Source organism: Plectropomus leopardus, chromosome 18, assembly GCF_008729295.1.
Source record: "Plectropomus leopardus isolate mb chromosome 18, YSFRI_Pleo_2.0, whole genome shotgun sequence".
Lineage (NCBI taxonomy): Eukaryota > Metazoa > Chordata > Actinopteri > Perciformes > Serranidae > Plectropomus > Plectropomus leopardus.
Window position 1 is genome coordinate 3,830,339 of NC_056480.1, and position 13,698 is coordinate 3,844,036.

General features: G+C 41.0%; 1 protein-coding gene across 1 annotated transcript in view; it reads right to left on the bottom strand.

Moving 5' to 3' along the window:
- Window positions 1–5,070: 5,070 nt before the first annotated feature.
- LOC121958071 (POU domain, class 2, transcription factor 1) overlaps window positions 5,071–13,698 on the bottom strand; it is a 78,955-nt gene continuing 70,327 nt past the window's right edge. The window contains exons 9-16 of the mRNA XM_042506931.1: window positions 13,286–13,552; window positions 13,025–13,166; window positions 12,279–12,427; window positions 11,272–11,469; window positions 11,093–11,136; window positions 10,321–10,521; window positions 8,578–8,651; window positions 5,071–5,917 (exon numbers count right to left, since the gene is read on the bottom strand). Coding sequence (XP_042362865.1) covers window positions 5,535–5,917; window positions 8,578–8,651; window positions 10,321–10,521; window positions 11,093–11,136; window positions 11,272–11,469; window positions 12,279–12,427; window positions 13,025–13,166; window positions 13,286–13,552 — 1,458 coding nt within the window. The 3' untranslated portion in view covers window positions 5,071–5,534. The remainder of the gene's footprint in view (window positions 5,918–8,577; window positions 8,652–10,320; window positions 10,522–11,092; window positions 11,137–11,271; window positions 11,470–12,278; window positions 12,428–13,024; window positions 13,167–13,285; window positions 13,553–13,698) is intronic.

Consider the following 13,698-nt stretch of genomic DNA (forward strand, 5'->3'; position numbering starts at 1 on the left):
TATTAGCTAACGTTAGTCAGTTACCTCCGTTAGCTGTGTAACAACTACACCTGGCAGTTGGGCCTATTTGGTGTTAATGTTCAGTGCTAACGACTTATTTCTACTTAAGAATTGGTTTGTTTGGACAATTTTAACAAAGTTAGTCTTGTGTTTAAATTTCCATTCAGAAAACATAAACGATGTTAAGTTTGAATTAACGAAGAGCAGGTGCAACTGAAAACCATATAGCCTAAGAAATATACTCCCTTTACGTACAAAAACAGATACGTCGGTTTTGAACTTTGTAAGTATCACTGCCCTCATACTTTCATGCGTCCTTTAAATTGTCATTAAATAGCAGATAGATGGCACTTGAGGGCTAAAGGTCAAATGTTTCAGACACTAACAAACAAGGCGACGGTGTGGGAGGTTGTAATAATATACCTTTTAAAGGAAACAGCCTTTTCAATGTCGTTTTGCGAGGTCATTAAATACATTGTGACATGCGTGTGGTTAATTCTTTTTACTATATTACCGACCTTCTGTTACGCTTTTTTTTTTTTTTTAAAGCGAAGCTTTCAGAAAATGTGCACAAATATGGACAAAATGAACACAGAATATGGACAGCAGGCTCCTTCTGTGTCTGTCTGCATATCTAAGGTGAAGCATGAATGAGCCTCGAGTCTGAGTCGAGTCAGTTTAAAAGCATCTTAAAAAAATGTTATTTGGAAGTCAACATTACTGACTGAAGTTTAAAAAACAGCAACACACACTCCAGGTTCTGCCAGAGATGAGTGAATGTTAAGAGACCATTTCTCCACAAAGCTAATTAAAAAACAGCATTTTCCTCCGTCACAGTTTCCCTGCTACTTTCTCTCTCTGTCTCAGGTTACAACAGTCTTTAGGTTTGGTTTTGCTTTGAAACATTCGTTTGGCATCTTCTCTTCTTGTCTTGATCTCAAGAACACCCCTCTCTCTGCAGATACAAGCCTCACAACAACCCCTGAAAAAACTATTACAAAGATCCAGAAAGACATAAATAGAATCCAATAAATACATAAATAAAGAGTCAATAAATAAAGGTGAGAGACAAAGAAGTTAATAAAATACAAACAGACCACTTTTCCCCAATCCCCCGAAAAAAGCACACACCTCCCTCATACAATAAATACAAATAATTTTTTTTTTCCAACAAAGAGCCCGTGAGAGATAAAGAGTTTTAAAGCTTTTGGTTCTTAAATCAAGTCGTCGTCTTCGGTCGTCATCATCAAAGGATAATAGTCCCAGCTTTTTTATACATCAGCAACAAGTAAGAGCAGTTGAACATAGATTATTTCCCCCCTACAAAAACCTAGAAGAACTAATGGATACATTCCCTCTAAAAGTGGACGTTAACAGCCTTTAATCTGTCTCAGACGTCAGCACCCCCACTTCCCTCCCCATATCATCTTTATCATTGGTTGCCTTCAGTACCTGCGTGTGTTATATTAAAGCTTTACTCTGTTTTCAACCTGGACCTCGTATTTTTTTCCATCAGAGTGATACATTCTCAAGTTATCTCCAACTGCTTCACAGCAGATTCTGTTTTAAAAAGGGACGTTTGCAACAAAAAGTCAGACATAACTTATTTTTTTTTATTTTAATTTATCAAAGCGTACCACTTGTTTTTAGATACTTGAGCACTGGTTTATCTTCATTATTAAAATCAAAACAGAAATTTACTGCTTTCATAGATTTTTAGGGTTGAATACAGATCATCCTGATGTGCTGTACAAATTTTCTTGTTTATCTTATTCACAGATTTCTTTGGTTCGGTTTCCAGGTCAGATTACTGGGTAAATACAGCAGATTGGTCAGTGGCCGCTGATGTCTGATTTCAATGCATAAGTCACTCCTTATCGTTTGTATGAGACGCACCGTGCTTTAAACTAACTCTAATGTACGAGTTGTTATTCCACTATCTGGCTACTATGAAAATTCTCTTCAAAATACGGCACGCATCCTGAGGTGCTGCGCTGGAGGGGTGGATAAATCAACATACAGGACTTTCACCTTGAAAACAGAAAACTGATTTTCATTCATGCTTAAAATTACTAGAAACCAGTGCTCGCTTGAAAAGTATGCTGCTTTAAAACTGAGCTCTGACTGGCCAAAAGAAGCATGTTTTTTTCATTTTTAACATTAAATTCTGTTAAAAAAACAGCAACTGCAAGGAAAAGCCTTAAAAGTCCAACTGCCAAAATAAATAGTTAAAGTTATCTTATTATAAACAAGTAAAAAACTACATTTGTGCATGTTTTTGGTGACAAACAGATTTAAAAAGAAAGATTTTTTGGAGTTTCTGTTAGAAATTGTCTGCACTCAAAGCAGCAGGAGAGAAATTTGGAGACAATCAGTTTGACGGGAAAACTGTGTGAAAACAGGTCCAGGCTGAAAATGACCAGAATTTTGCTTTTAACTATTTAAAATAAGCATTGAGTGACACTATTTTGTCCGACATGTTTATAAGACATAAAGAGTTGTGTTTTACGGTTTGGTTTGTATGCAAGAGAATTTATATTTATACCGACACATGCTCGCACAAGCACACACACACGCCTTCACACACTCACGCAGCTGAGCCACTCGTACATCTTGTGCATTGGTTTGGTTGTTCTATTTGGTTGTATGTCTAAAAAGTTTTGCTTTTGGTTTTCAGTTTTGGCTTTTTCGCAACATTCTGGATCAACTAAAAAAAAACCCAACTTTTTCTTGTAATCTTGGAAGCTACATTTTCACAGTTATTTCCAACGATAAAGAAAATTTAAAAAAAAAACAAAACAAAAACCAGAGCACAACCGAAGAGACAGGAAGATATGAAAATAGGCAACACGTCACCAAAACCCACCACCTCCCCTCCCGGCCCGCCCCTCCCTCCCTCCCTCCCTCCCGCCGCATAATAAGTAGAAAGCAATGAGACAAATCCATACATCATTAACAGACACACTATGGAAAGCAAAAACAAAAATATATATATTCTCAAAGTCAGTTTGTTGAGGTTATTCCATATTTTATCCATCCAGGAAAAACAAAGTGAGAACAAAGCCGAGGTCGCTGGCAGAGGGAGGGAGGGAACGATTTCTGTCTGTCGATACAAGAACAGCAATCACAGCTAAAGACAAACAGACAGACAGGGCCTTACTCCCCCCTTTTCTCCCCTCGTCCTCCCCCTCTTTGTTTGTATTTGGTTTCGTTACGGTTCAGTCACTCATACATAATTAGTAGCAGTAGTAGTAGCTTTTGGTTTTGGGTTACTTTTTGGTTTTTTGGTCCGCCGCTTCGAGCGCACCTCCTCCTGCTCCTTCTTCTTCTTCTTTGCTTTTCCCCCTGCAGCTTTTCGTACCTTTGGCTCCTCCACTCCTGACCGCTTCTCCTCCTCTTCTTCTTCTCCTCTTTTCTTTTGGCCCTTTGATCTGATCTTTGGAGACAAAGGAGAGGGGGCAGATGGGAGGGAGGGATGGAGGGCAGGGGTTTGGGGGCAGTAAGGGGAACGCCGGTGCTTCACCTCTTTCTTTTGTTCTTTTTTTTTTTTGGTTTGGACTCTTTCTTATGCTTGTGTGTGTGTATGTGTTTTCCCTTTGACACTGCTGAGGTTTTGTCTGGACACTCGTCTCCCGGGCGAATCAAGAGACAACGCTGCCAGAGGCGATGCTTTGGTATCCAAGAGTGACTGTCTGGTGGTGGATGAGCAGTCTGGAGGATGACATGATGATGGTATGGGTGTGTATGGGGAGATGGAAATATAAAAGAAGCCAAATAATGCTGAATAAAATCCCAAGATGGTCCACATCTGCCTGTGGTATCCTCTTTGTAGGCTGTTGAGTGTGTATACGTCGTTTTGAGCAAACACTAACCCTTTCAAACTTGAGCAAATTGGCTTGATTCCTTTCAAGAACACGAGAAGAAGGCAATGAGCAACAAAAGAAGAAATGACCCAAAAATTAGCGAGAACTTTGGTAAAAGTACAAGAAAATTACCTGAAAATTAGTTTTAAAAAAGTAAAATAAAGTAAAAAAAAACCCAAAACAAAACAAAAATAAACATGGAAATGACCTTGAAAAAGTGCTTAAAAATTATAAGAATTTTGTAACATATTTTAAATACGTTTTTTTTAAATAATTAAACATATAGTTTTTCCCTATCTTTTTTCTTTTTTCCCTAGACCTTTTTTCCTAGCTCTTTTCAAAAATAATTTTCAAAATCGACTAATTTGTGAAACATTTATTACAAATTTGCTCATTGCCTTTTACCCATGTTTTTGAAAGAACTCAAGCCAATTTGCTTTGATTTCAAAGGGTTAAAGATAATAATGAGAATACTTGGTGGATACATGGTGATGAAATTCTTATACAAAAAAAATGATGTAAATAATCCCCAATAAATCACTGCAGGACTTTAAACAAATAAAAAAATGACATAATTTCATTTTTTTTGCCTGGATAAAATGAGATTTTCCAACATGTATGGTTGGTTTTATCCTATTTGTGCACCAGAGGGGTGGGTTTTTCCACATACTAGGATTGAATGAATGCCAGAAAGCTTAGACATTCACAGGAAAGTTATTTTTAGACTACAGTGCGTATGGATTGGCATCTTACGTAATGCTATAGTAATTATAGTAGTAAACTCCACCCGTCTGGCACGCCAGGCTGGTGAAAACAAACACTGTCTGTACTAATGTAAAGTATGCATCACTGTAAAGCTGTAAAGAGAGAGGTAGGTAAATATGCTGAATGTGGGATCAGCTGTAAAACATTGAATGTACCTATGAATAGAAAATAAGAGAAAAATAGTTGTCAAACTGAAAATGAGAATAAATGAAATCCTGAGTGAAATGGAAAATGTTTGGCGTGATGTCAGATGGAGTACTGAACTGATCCTGGGCAGATCAGAATGCAAAAGTCTTTTTGAACTAAAGCTTTTCTCTCCGTTTGTTGTTTTTTTGTCTTTTTTGGTTTTCAGTTTTTGGTATTTGGAGATTTTGGTTTTCATCTTTGTAAGTGTGTGTTTCTCTTCTAACATCTTTTCTCTTTTTTTTAAAATTTGGTTGCAACCACATGACCTTCCGAGCTTGTTAAACAAGTCTTTCTTTTTGCCTCCCATTTCTCACACACAGTTTCGCTTCTCATCCCTGCCCTCAGCGAGTTTATTTTTTCTCCAGCCGATAAAAAGCATGCTGTTCGTTTCCCCGATGCCGAGCGAAAACACTCCTCAGTGCCACCTCTCCAGCTGTAGATCATTATTTGGTTTCAAATGTCCCCCCTCCGTTCTGCAGTTCTCTCTATCCTCTCCATCCGCCCTCTCTCTTTGCTTCCTCCCGTCATCCATCTGTGTATATTTTTGGCTTCAGAAGACTTCAGCGGGGAGAAATAGAGAGAGACGAAATCAGAGATGGATCAGACAGAGAGATGGCTTTGGTTGAAAGGCGAGGTTGTAAATTTAGATTTTTAAAGCTCCGTTAACTCTTCCTCCTCCTCGTCCTCCTCTGATAGGATACTTTGGCTGTCAGTCAGGCGTCACTCGGCCATGGCCCCTCCCAGAGGCGGTGGCGAGGCTTCGCTGAAGGAACAGAAAGAGGCCGGACTTGAGCAAGGAGACGCGGACTCCTCGGGGCACGAGGTCGGGCTCATGAGGTCGCTGGCGCCAGGGGGCGGAGAATGGGAAAAGGAGGGCCTCGGGCCGCACATACCACCGCCACCGCTGCTGACCAGTCCCATGGCCTGTGTGGAGGCTGTCGCCATGGAGCCGGTCACCATGGGGAGGAGAGTGGGGCGGTTGAGGAAGAGGGAGGGACGGAGAGAGGGAGGTACAGCTGGACCTCCAGGTCCACCAAGGAGCATGTGAGCCGCTCCTCCCTCGAGGCTGGAGATCGGCAGCTGACCGCTGCTCGCTGCCAGGGCTGATAGGGACGGAAGAGAGGCAGAGGAGAGTGTGGACAGTGATGGACGAAAGACAGGTGGAAGAAAAAGGAAAGACGAGACAGGAAAAGATGCAAGAAATGACAAAAAAAGTGATGAATACAAGGTGACGAAGAAAAAAGATGAAGGATGGGCAAAGAGTGAAAGGGAGAGCAGGACAAAAGTTGAAGTGGAGGCAGAGACGAGGACATACAGAGCAGAGATGACACAGCAACAATTGAGAAAGGACAGAAGAAGAGGTGAAAAGAAAGATGGGAATAATGGAGGCAGAGGACAAAAAGGAGAGAAAATTTGAAGAAAAGTGGGCAGAGTGGATGAGGAATTAGGAAGGTGTGGAGGATAAAAATAGACAGGAAGTAAAGAGAAGTCAGTAAACACAGAAACATCAGTAACAGATGAGGACGACGAGGGACGACAGCAGAGCGACTACAAACATGCAAACTGTGGAACAGTTTTTCTACATTGTCTTACAGAATAGGAATTAATTATTGAGGTGTAAATGATTAAAGGCTCAGTTCACCCAAATCTCATCAAAATGGATATAATAATCATTTTTGCCATACAAAGCGATGGACTAACTGATGGTCATTAAACTAACAATCTGATGAAGCCATAAGCGAAACACATAGTTTGTGCCTTACTTTGTTTTTAATGTAAACTATTAATAAATAAGTGTCAGCCTGGGCATCCTGGTGTGCACTCATTAATTTCCTTGATTAACCTTGAATTTACATTTATTGCCTTTGCAACAAAAGCACATGGTTAGATTTCGAGAAAAACGTCACTGATTGACTCAACATACATATCAGAAGCAAACAGTGGGCTAACGGGTGAAAGTCCAGGGTTTGTTGGACACATCCACCTCTCGCACTATAGGGACTTTACAGCTCTTTATGTTACATAAATACCGGCAGCATTTGGTGCTATCTTAGCATTATTAACCCTTTGGAACCTGAATAAATTGGCTCAATTTCTTCTTAAAAACATGGAAAGAAGGCAACAAGCAACTTATGAAGAAATGACCCAGAAATTATCAAGAAATTGGTTAAAAAAAGGAAGGACCTGAACACATGGCTCAAAAAATCAAAGAATACTTTTGTAAATTAATTTTAAATATATAATTAGGATAATTTTAAATACATAGTTCATTTTTTCCCATAGCTTTAAAGCTTTGACATCTCTTGCTCATTGCCTTTTTCCCATGTTTTTGAAAGAAATCAAACCAATTTCTTCAAGGTTCAAAGGTTTAATACATATGAAACGCATCAGAAAGTGATGTTGATTCAGGATTTAAAGGGTGAACTGATGCTGCAGGGCGGTATGTCACACTGCCGCAAAAGATGTCTTTGTGCGTCTGACGCTGAAATCCCTGACGGAGTAGTTTTTGTAGTTTGGGTGAACCGCACCTTAAGAACCATTTTATTAACATTCGGAGGCTGTGAAAACTCAACTTTACAATGTGAGAAAACTAATGATGTTGAGCAAAAGCATGAAGATGGAGATGCAGTTATTCACTACAGACACACAACCAGCTGCATGATGTAATGAGTGATGAGTCAGATTGTAAAAATGTGAAAATGAACTTCTGTCTCATTTTGTTGACTTTCTGCACACAAAACCGAGCACTGTTTCATAATAAAAACAAAATAAAATTAACAGTATGAGGCCCATGTGCATAGAAAAACCGAAAGAGATATTATTTAAGGCTTCATTATATTATATTGCATTCAGAAATATCACCCTGACACTAAAGATATACTATTTTTCTGCAGAATTACTGCAGCAAGCGCGGCAGACTAACCCGTCTATCAGTCAGAGCTCCGCTGTAACACAGAGTGACACCTGCCGACTTTTGAATTCCAGTGTAATAGTCAACACTTTTATCCATTACAGCGCCATGAGTGTAAACATTCATAGCGTGTGTGTGGCCCCAGAGGGATCCAAACCAGAAATCCTTTTCCACGTCAACACTTCATTTCAAAACCCTCTTTTCACCGCGGCTCCTCTTTCTTCTCTCCTCCAGCCTATAACTCTATCAGAGCCGCCAGTGCCAGAGCTGCAGTTTCCATAACAGGCTGTATCCTTCTCATCAACACATGGCCCCGAGGAGGCCGGCGCTGAATGACGCTCGAACAGAGCGGGAGAAAAAGAGGAAGGCCTGAATCGGCGCTATAGGGAGATGGATCACATGACGGATTCAAAGCTGAGCTTATTTGTGATGCTTAATTGATTTGGCAGCTTTGAAAAAAGGGGAATTTTGAGTGAAAACTAGTTATTTAGCCAACAGGCCTGGATATTGAGAGGTAGGGGATTGTGCCTGTTCAACTGTTCACTGTAAGCTGACTCGGCCTCCTAAGCTTCGCCATAAGGGGCTCTTGTCACTTTGTGATAATAGCGGGCTATTGTATGAGAATCAAATTGAATCTTTCACCATACAGAGCGATTCAAAAAGTTTGTGCTGAGGAGGAGGAGTGAGCGCCGGGCTCGCTGTTGGCTACCGGGAGCTGCACGGAAATTCATTTTGGACAGAATGGATGAAGGGTGAAATGGGAAGTGGTCTTTAAGAGATGGAGTCTCGTGAGGACTCGCTGGGCTGGAGGGGACAGTCTGCATGCACCAACACACACTCATGCACACACACCTTGCATGGTAGCCAGGGGATTGCTGCCAATGAGGGCCTGGTTCATCCCTGTGCTTACTCCCATCATTGTGTTCCTGAAATGTGGACGGACCGCAAATTCACACATGTGGAGAAACAGTTGGCAGGTTAAAGTGATGTAGACTCAACGTGATTATGCTTCTAGTGTTTGATGGTGTAACTGGTGCAGCAGCAGCTTCTCTGACATTTTCTATCTGTGTCATGACTGCATGCCTTAGCTTGTACGTATGTGTCTGCGTGTGTGTGAACACGCAGAATTGCAGTCAGACTGGTGCAGCCGTCTGACATACTTTTCAACAGCTTTTTTCTGCAACGCACAGCTGCGTATGTGTCAGGTGATGCCAAACATGTTTTCATTATAGGTGCCGCACTCATACAAAAACATATCAGATGCTCCAAAATGTGTAGAAAACCTTCAAATAGTCATAGTCACAGCAGTACTGTCACAATACCATGATACCATGGCAAAGAAATGACTCTGTAGGCATACAATTGAAAATTCTTTCAAAAGATTAATATGACAAGGCGATGACGACATGATGACAACTTTTTTTTAGTATAAGAGAAGAGCAGAGTGAGCGAGAAAGCACAGCTGATACTAGTGTATCAATACTACTACAAAAAAAAGTGTTGAAACTGTTTCAAATATTCAGAATCAACAGATGTCTCTAAAGAGTCTTTATTTTGAATGTGGATTCATAAAATGCCAAATTTCTAGCAGTTGAAAACCACATACATTAATTTTGCAATAATACTAATTCACCCAAAAAAAAAAAGAAAAGCGGATGACTCACTTTTGAGATGTGGAAATTTCAGAGTGTTCAGAGTGTTCCCATCAGTTATTGTTTGTAAACATACTCGCCAGCAAAAATAAAAGAAAAAGCAAACCCCAGATTCACTCTCGTTTGGCATTTTGCCTCACTATATTTGTGTTTGCCACCTGGTCGCTAGCATTTTATAAAGTCCCGGCGTCACCTGAGCGCTGTGAGGGTACACGCCCATAAATATCCCAATAAAATATGGAAATACAGGCAGAGGGCAGAGTCACTGCAGCAAAATAAACCACCACACACTTCTATTGGGTCGTAAGACGTGAACATTTTAAATAGGTCCAAGTGTTTTTCTGTGTTAATTCAGTAACCAACAGGAAGTAAACAAGGACCAAACCTGTTGCCCGAGCAACTAAAAGCATCCGAGAATGTTGATAAACCGAGACGGCCGACTTTAGACTCATTTCCTGTGTCATGTGGGCTTCAACACTGTCCCGTCCTGAATCTAACAGACTCTAACAATCAGTGTTGTTGCAAATCATTGACCCATCAGAGACTGTGATGATATGGTAATAAAAAAAATCTACTTTGCCTGTATCGTATATTTAAAAAATATATATATCTAAAAGCATAGTGGCATCATGATGAAAACCTGGTATTTAAAGGGTTAAAATTCTGAAAATGAATAAAAATTAGTTTTTGTATAATAAGGACTAAAGTTTCTTAAAATATTAACTCAATGAAAGTAGAAAATCATATCACTGTATAGTATTTTTTTAAGAAAAGCACATTTTGTGCGCAGAGCGATTGTGTGATATTAAAGCGAGCCCTAAGGGTTAATAAAGAATATTTGTATCGTTTTGGATCGTGGATAGAATCTGAGCTCACTGAAGATAAAATAACTACCATGTTTTTTGTTGTTGTTTTTAGTTGTTAGGACAACAAAAACACTCACCCGGTGTTGAGTCCGTGGGCGCCGAGGCTGGGAGGGGCGGGGCTAGCTGTGCTATGAGGAGGCGGAGTCACAGAAGAAGAGGTGGAGCCAACTGCAGCAGAGCTGACAGGGGTCATGGGGCAGGACGCTGAAGAGCTGGCGGCTAAGAGGAAGAGAGGAAGAGGGATGTTGGTGCGGTGTAGCAGGTTGGTTGTCACCGTGCCGATGAGTTACAGCTTTAAATAAACATTTCTGTGACACAGTTCTTCATCAACAGTCGGGATCCCGAGCTTTTTGAGCATCTTCTTCAACTCTGCAGACTGGAGAGGCAAGTTTGCGACTGGAAAGTATTAGCCTCGGCTCAACGGACCAATAAATTTCCAGCTGTGTTTGTTACCTGTCAGGCCATCTGTCATATCTGTGAAGCCCGGGATAGCTCACACTGTGGCCGAAGGTCTATAAATCACGAGGACAAGCCATGACTCATGGAGGTAAACAACTCAAGACGGGACCGGGGCTTCCATGTTGTTGTCAACAAAACATCATTGTTTTCTATTTCAATCTTCCTCTCAAAGAAATCATTTTTTTTAAAAGTGATGATTCTTCAGTGTTTCATCAAACCAGCGGCAAAAAAGAGATATCAGCGTCTCCCAAATAAAGTCAGGACCGGTTTAATCTTCCTGTGACCGACCTTAGGGTTCCAAAAACACAGTTGGGGAGCGGTGCTCTAACCTTTAATAATTCATTGACGAGACTCAACACGGGCACAAACAGTAATTACAGCTCACCTGTTGTGCTGAGACAGGTGGTGACCTGGGACAGACCCTGGCTCGATATCTGGAGGGGGAGAGAGGAGGAGACGAATCAGGAAATACTTCCATCCATCTGTGGCAACAAAAATCAGGCCAACTTCCGAAATTACACAAAAAACAGTGTTAAAGTAAGAATCAGTGGACGTATGGCGGACTGTACCATGTGCGGGCTGTAGCAGGGGGCTTTGTGTGTCACAACAGGCGAGGTCTGGCTGGGCAGGGGAGGGGTGGTGCTGCTGGACGGGTTGATGCGTTTCTCTTTCTGCCTGCGGTTGCAGAACCAAACACGAATCACCTCCTTCTCCATGTTGAGCTGCTCCGCCATGAGCAGGATCTCCTCCGAGGTAGGCTTCTGGTTCTGAGGAGGGAACATCGCGCTCATCAGTAAAAGGACAAATGAGTAGAAACTGAAACAATGGAAACCACTGACGATACTTGTTAAACCCTTTGGGACTGTTTGGCACATTTTTGATAATTTTGGCTGTGTTCATTTATATATCTTAAATTATGGTGAGATTGTGTATTTTTGTTTAATCTTGCTCCAGCTCAGCAGTCTAAAATACACTTCGTAAAGCAAATATTGTTACATTGATACTGTCCAAAAAATGCACCACTGAAACCCATTTTAACTGCAATCAGAGTGATTATAATTTGTTTTTTATTGTTTTCAACTCAGTTTAGTGTAATTTTCCAACATTTTATTATTAAAAATGTTCAGTTTTTATTAGTTTCAGTCTTAGTTTTTTGTAATTATTATTATATAGGGATATTTGTCTGGGCCAAGATTTAAGAAAGCCAGAATAGGTATCACAATACAAACACAACTCTTTGTGAAGGCGATAAATAATCTCAAATTTAACATATGCACCAATTCCTCCACATGCCCCATGTTGACAAATTTGACCAAATTGACAAAGACAAAAACTAAAGACATTCCCTGTAGAGTTTTATTTTATAGTAAGTGCTGTAGTATAAGTAATATAAATACACAATATCATTTCAGTAAGTTTTCACTTTTTTTCTTAAGTCCAGTTTTTATTTTTATTTCAGTGAAATGTTATTTCAGGGCCAGTTTTAGTTTTTAGATAATAACCTTGGTGTCAGTCCCCATGTCCTGACTAATGGATATATTGTTTTATATATTTGGTAAATAAATCAATGTCCCACCGTGCAGAAGTTGCGCTCTAAGGCCACTCGCACGTTGGTCTCGATGCTGGTGCGTTTCTTCCTGCGTCGTCCGGATAGACCCTCGATGCCCAACATGGGGGAGGAGAGAGAGGACGGGCTGGGCAGCATGCTGTCTACTGCCATAGTTTCTGTCGGAGCAAGAGAGCAAGAGAGGGAGAGGTGAGAAAGACAGAATAAAGAGACATGAAGACATGCACAGGAAAGCACAGAAGTAGAGTTTGAAGTGGAAGAACTACTTTTTGAGCTTAACTCATTTGGTAAAGACAAAAAAAAAGAAAAAAACCCCGCTGGCATTCAGTATTGTTGAGCACTCTGTCATCCAAATAGATGAAATGCTACATAATATCTGTGTTATAGATATATCAAAATTCCATATTAACAAATAAATCAGTCATCTATTCATGCAATTTTCTCAAGAGCCTGGTGGCAAAGTTTTAGAGGTCAATTTTTTTTTGGCGTTTTTGCTGTTATTTGGCAGGACAGAATGTAAGCGTAAAGCAAACCCGCGACCGCTTTGACTAGGACATTGCCTTTATTCATGGGGCGCCCGCTTTACCCACTGAGCCACCGGCGCCCTGTTTCAGAGGTCATTTCTAAAAATTTGAAGTTATTTAAAATGATTGACTGCAGAGAACAAACTGCGTTCTCCATGTTCCTGTTGAGGAACTTGTGTCCATCAGGTAAATGACACCTGCTACCTGCTCTGGTAAGTTGTGGATGTTTACCTGCATCACTCAGCCACTTCTCCAGCAGAGGTTTCAGCTTGCACATGTTCTTAAAACTCAGGTTGAGAGCTTCGAATCGGGAGATGGTGGTCTGGCTGAAGTCGTTGCCGTACAGTTTGCCCATCGCCACGCCGACGTCTCCCTGACAGACACAGATATACAGCGTCACAAACAGAGCTGAGAGTCACACACATTCACACACACACACACACACACACACACACACACACACACACACTGTCCACCTTCCATCTCTTTTACCTGGGTGAATCCCAGCTTGATGCGTCGTTGTTTGAAGGTGCGGGCAAACTGCTCAAGCTCCTCCAGGTCGCTGGGCTCTTCCCCCATGTGACCTCCGTGACCTCCAGGAGGCAAGCCGGATGCTAGCGAGGACGCCATGGCGCTGCTGGATGCTGAGGTGGCTCCTACAGACGTCACAACACCAACGCCGCTGCTGCCGGTGGCTACTATAGAGCCGCTGCTGCCGCTGCTGCTTCCACCGACCACGACATCGCTGCTCTTCTCCCTCTGTGACATCAGGAAGACAGAAATTAGAAGCTTAATTCAAATGGACCTCGGGGTCATCAACTCCATCTGTCCAAGGGCAAGAATCTTTCTAAATAAATAAATATTCAGACCTAATCACATTATTTTTGTTTCATAATAATATTAAT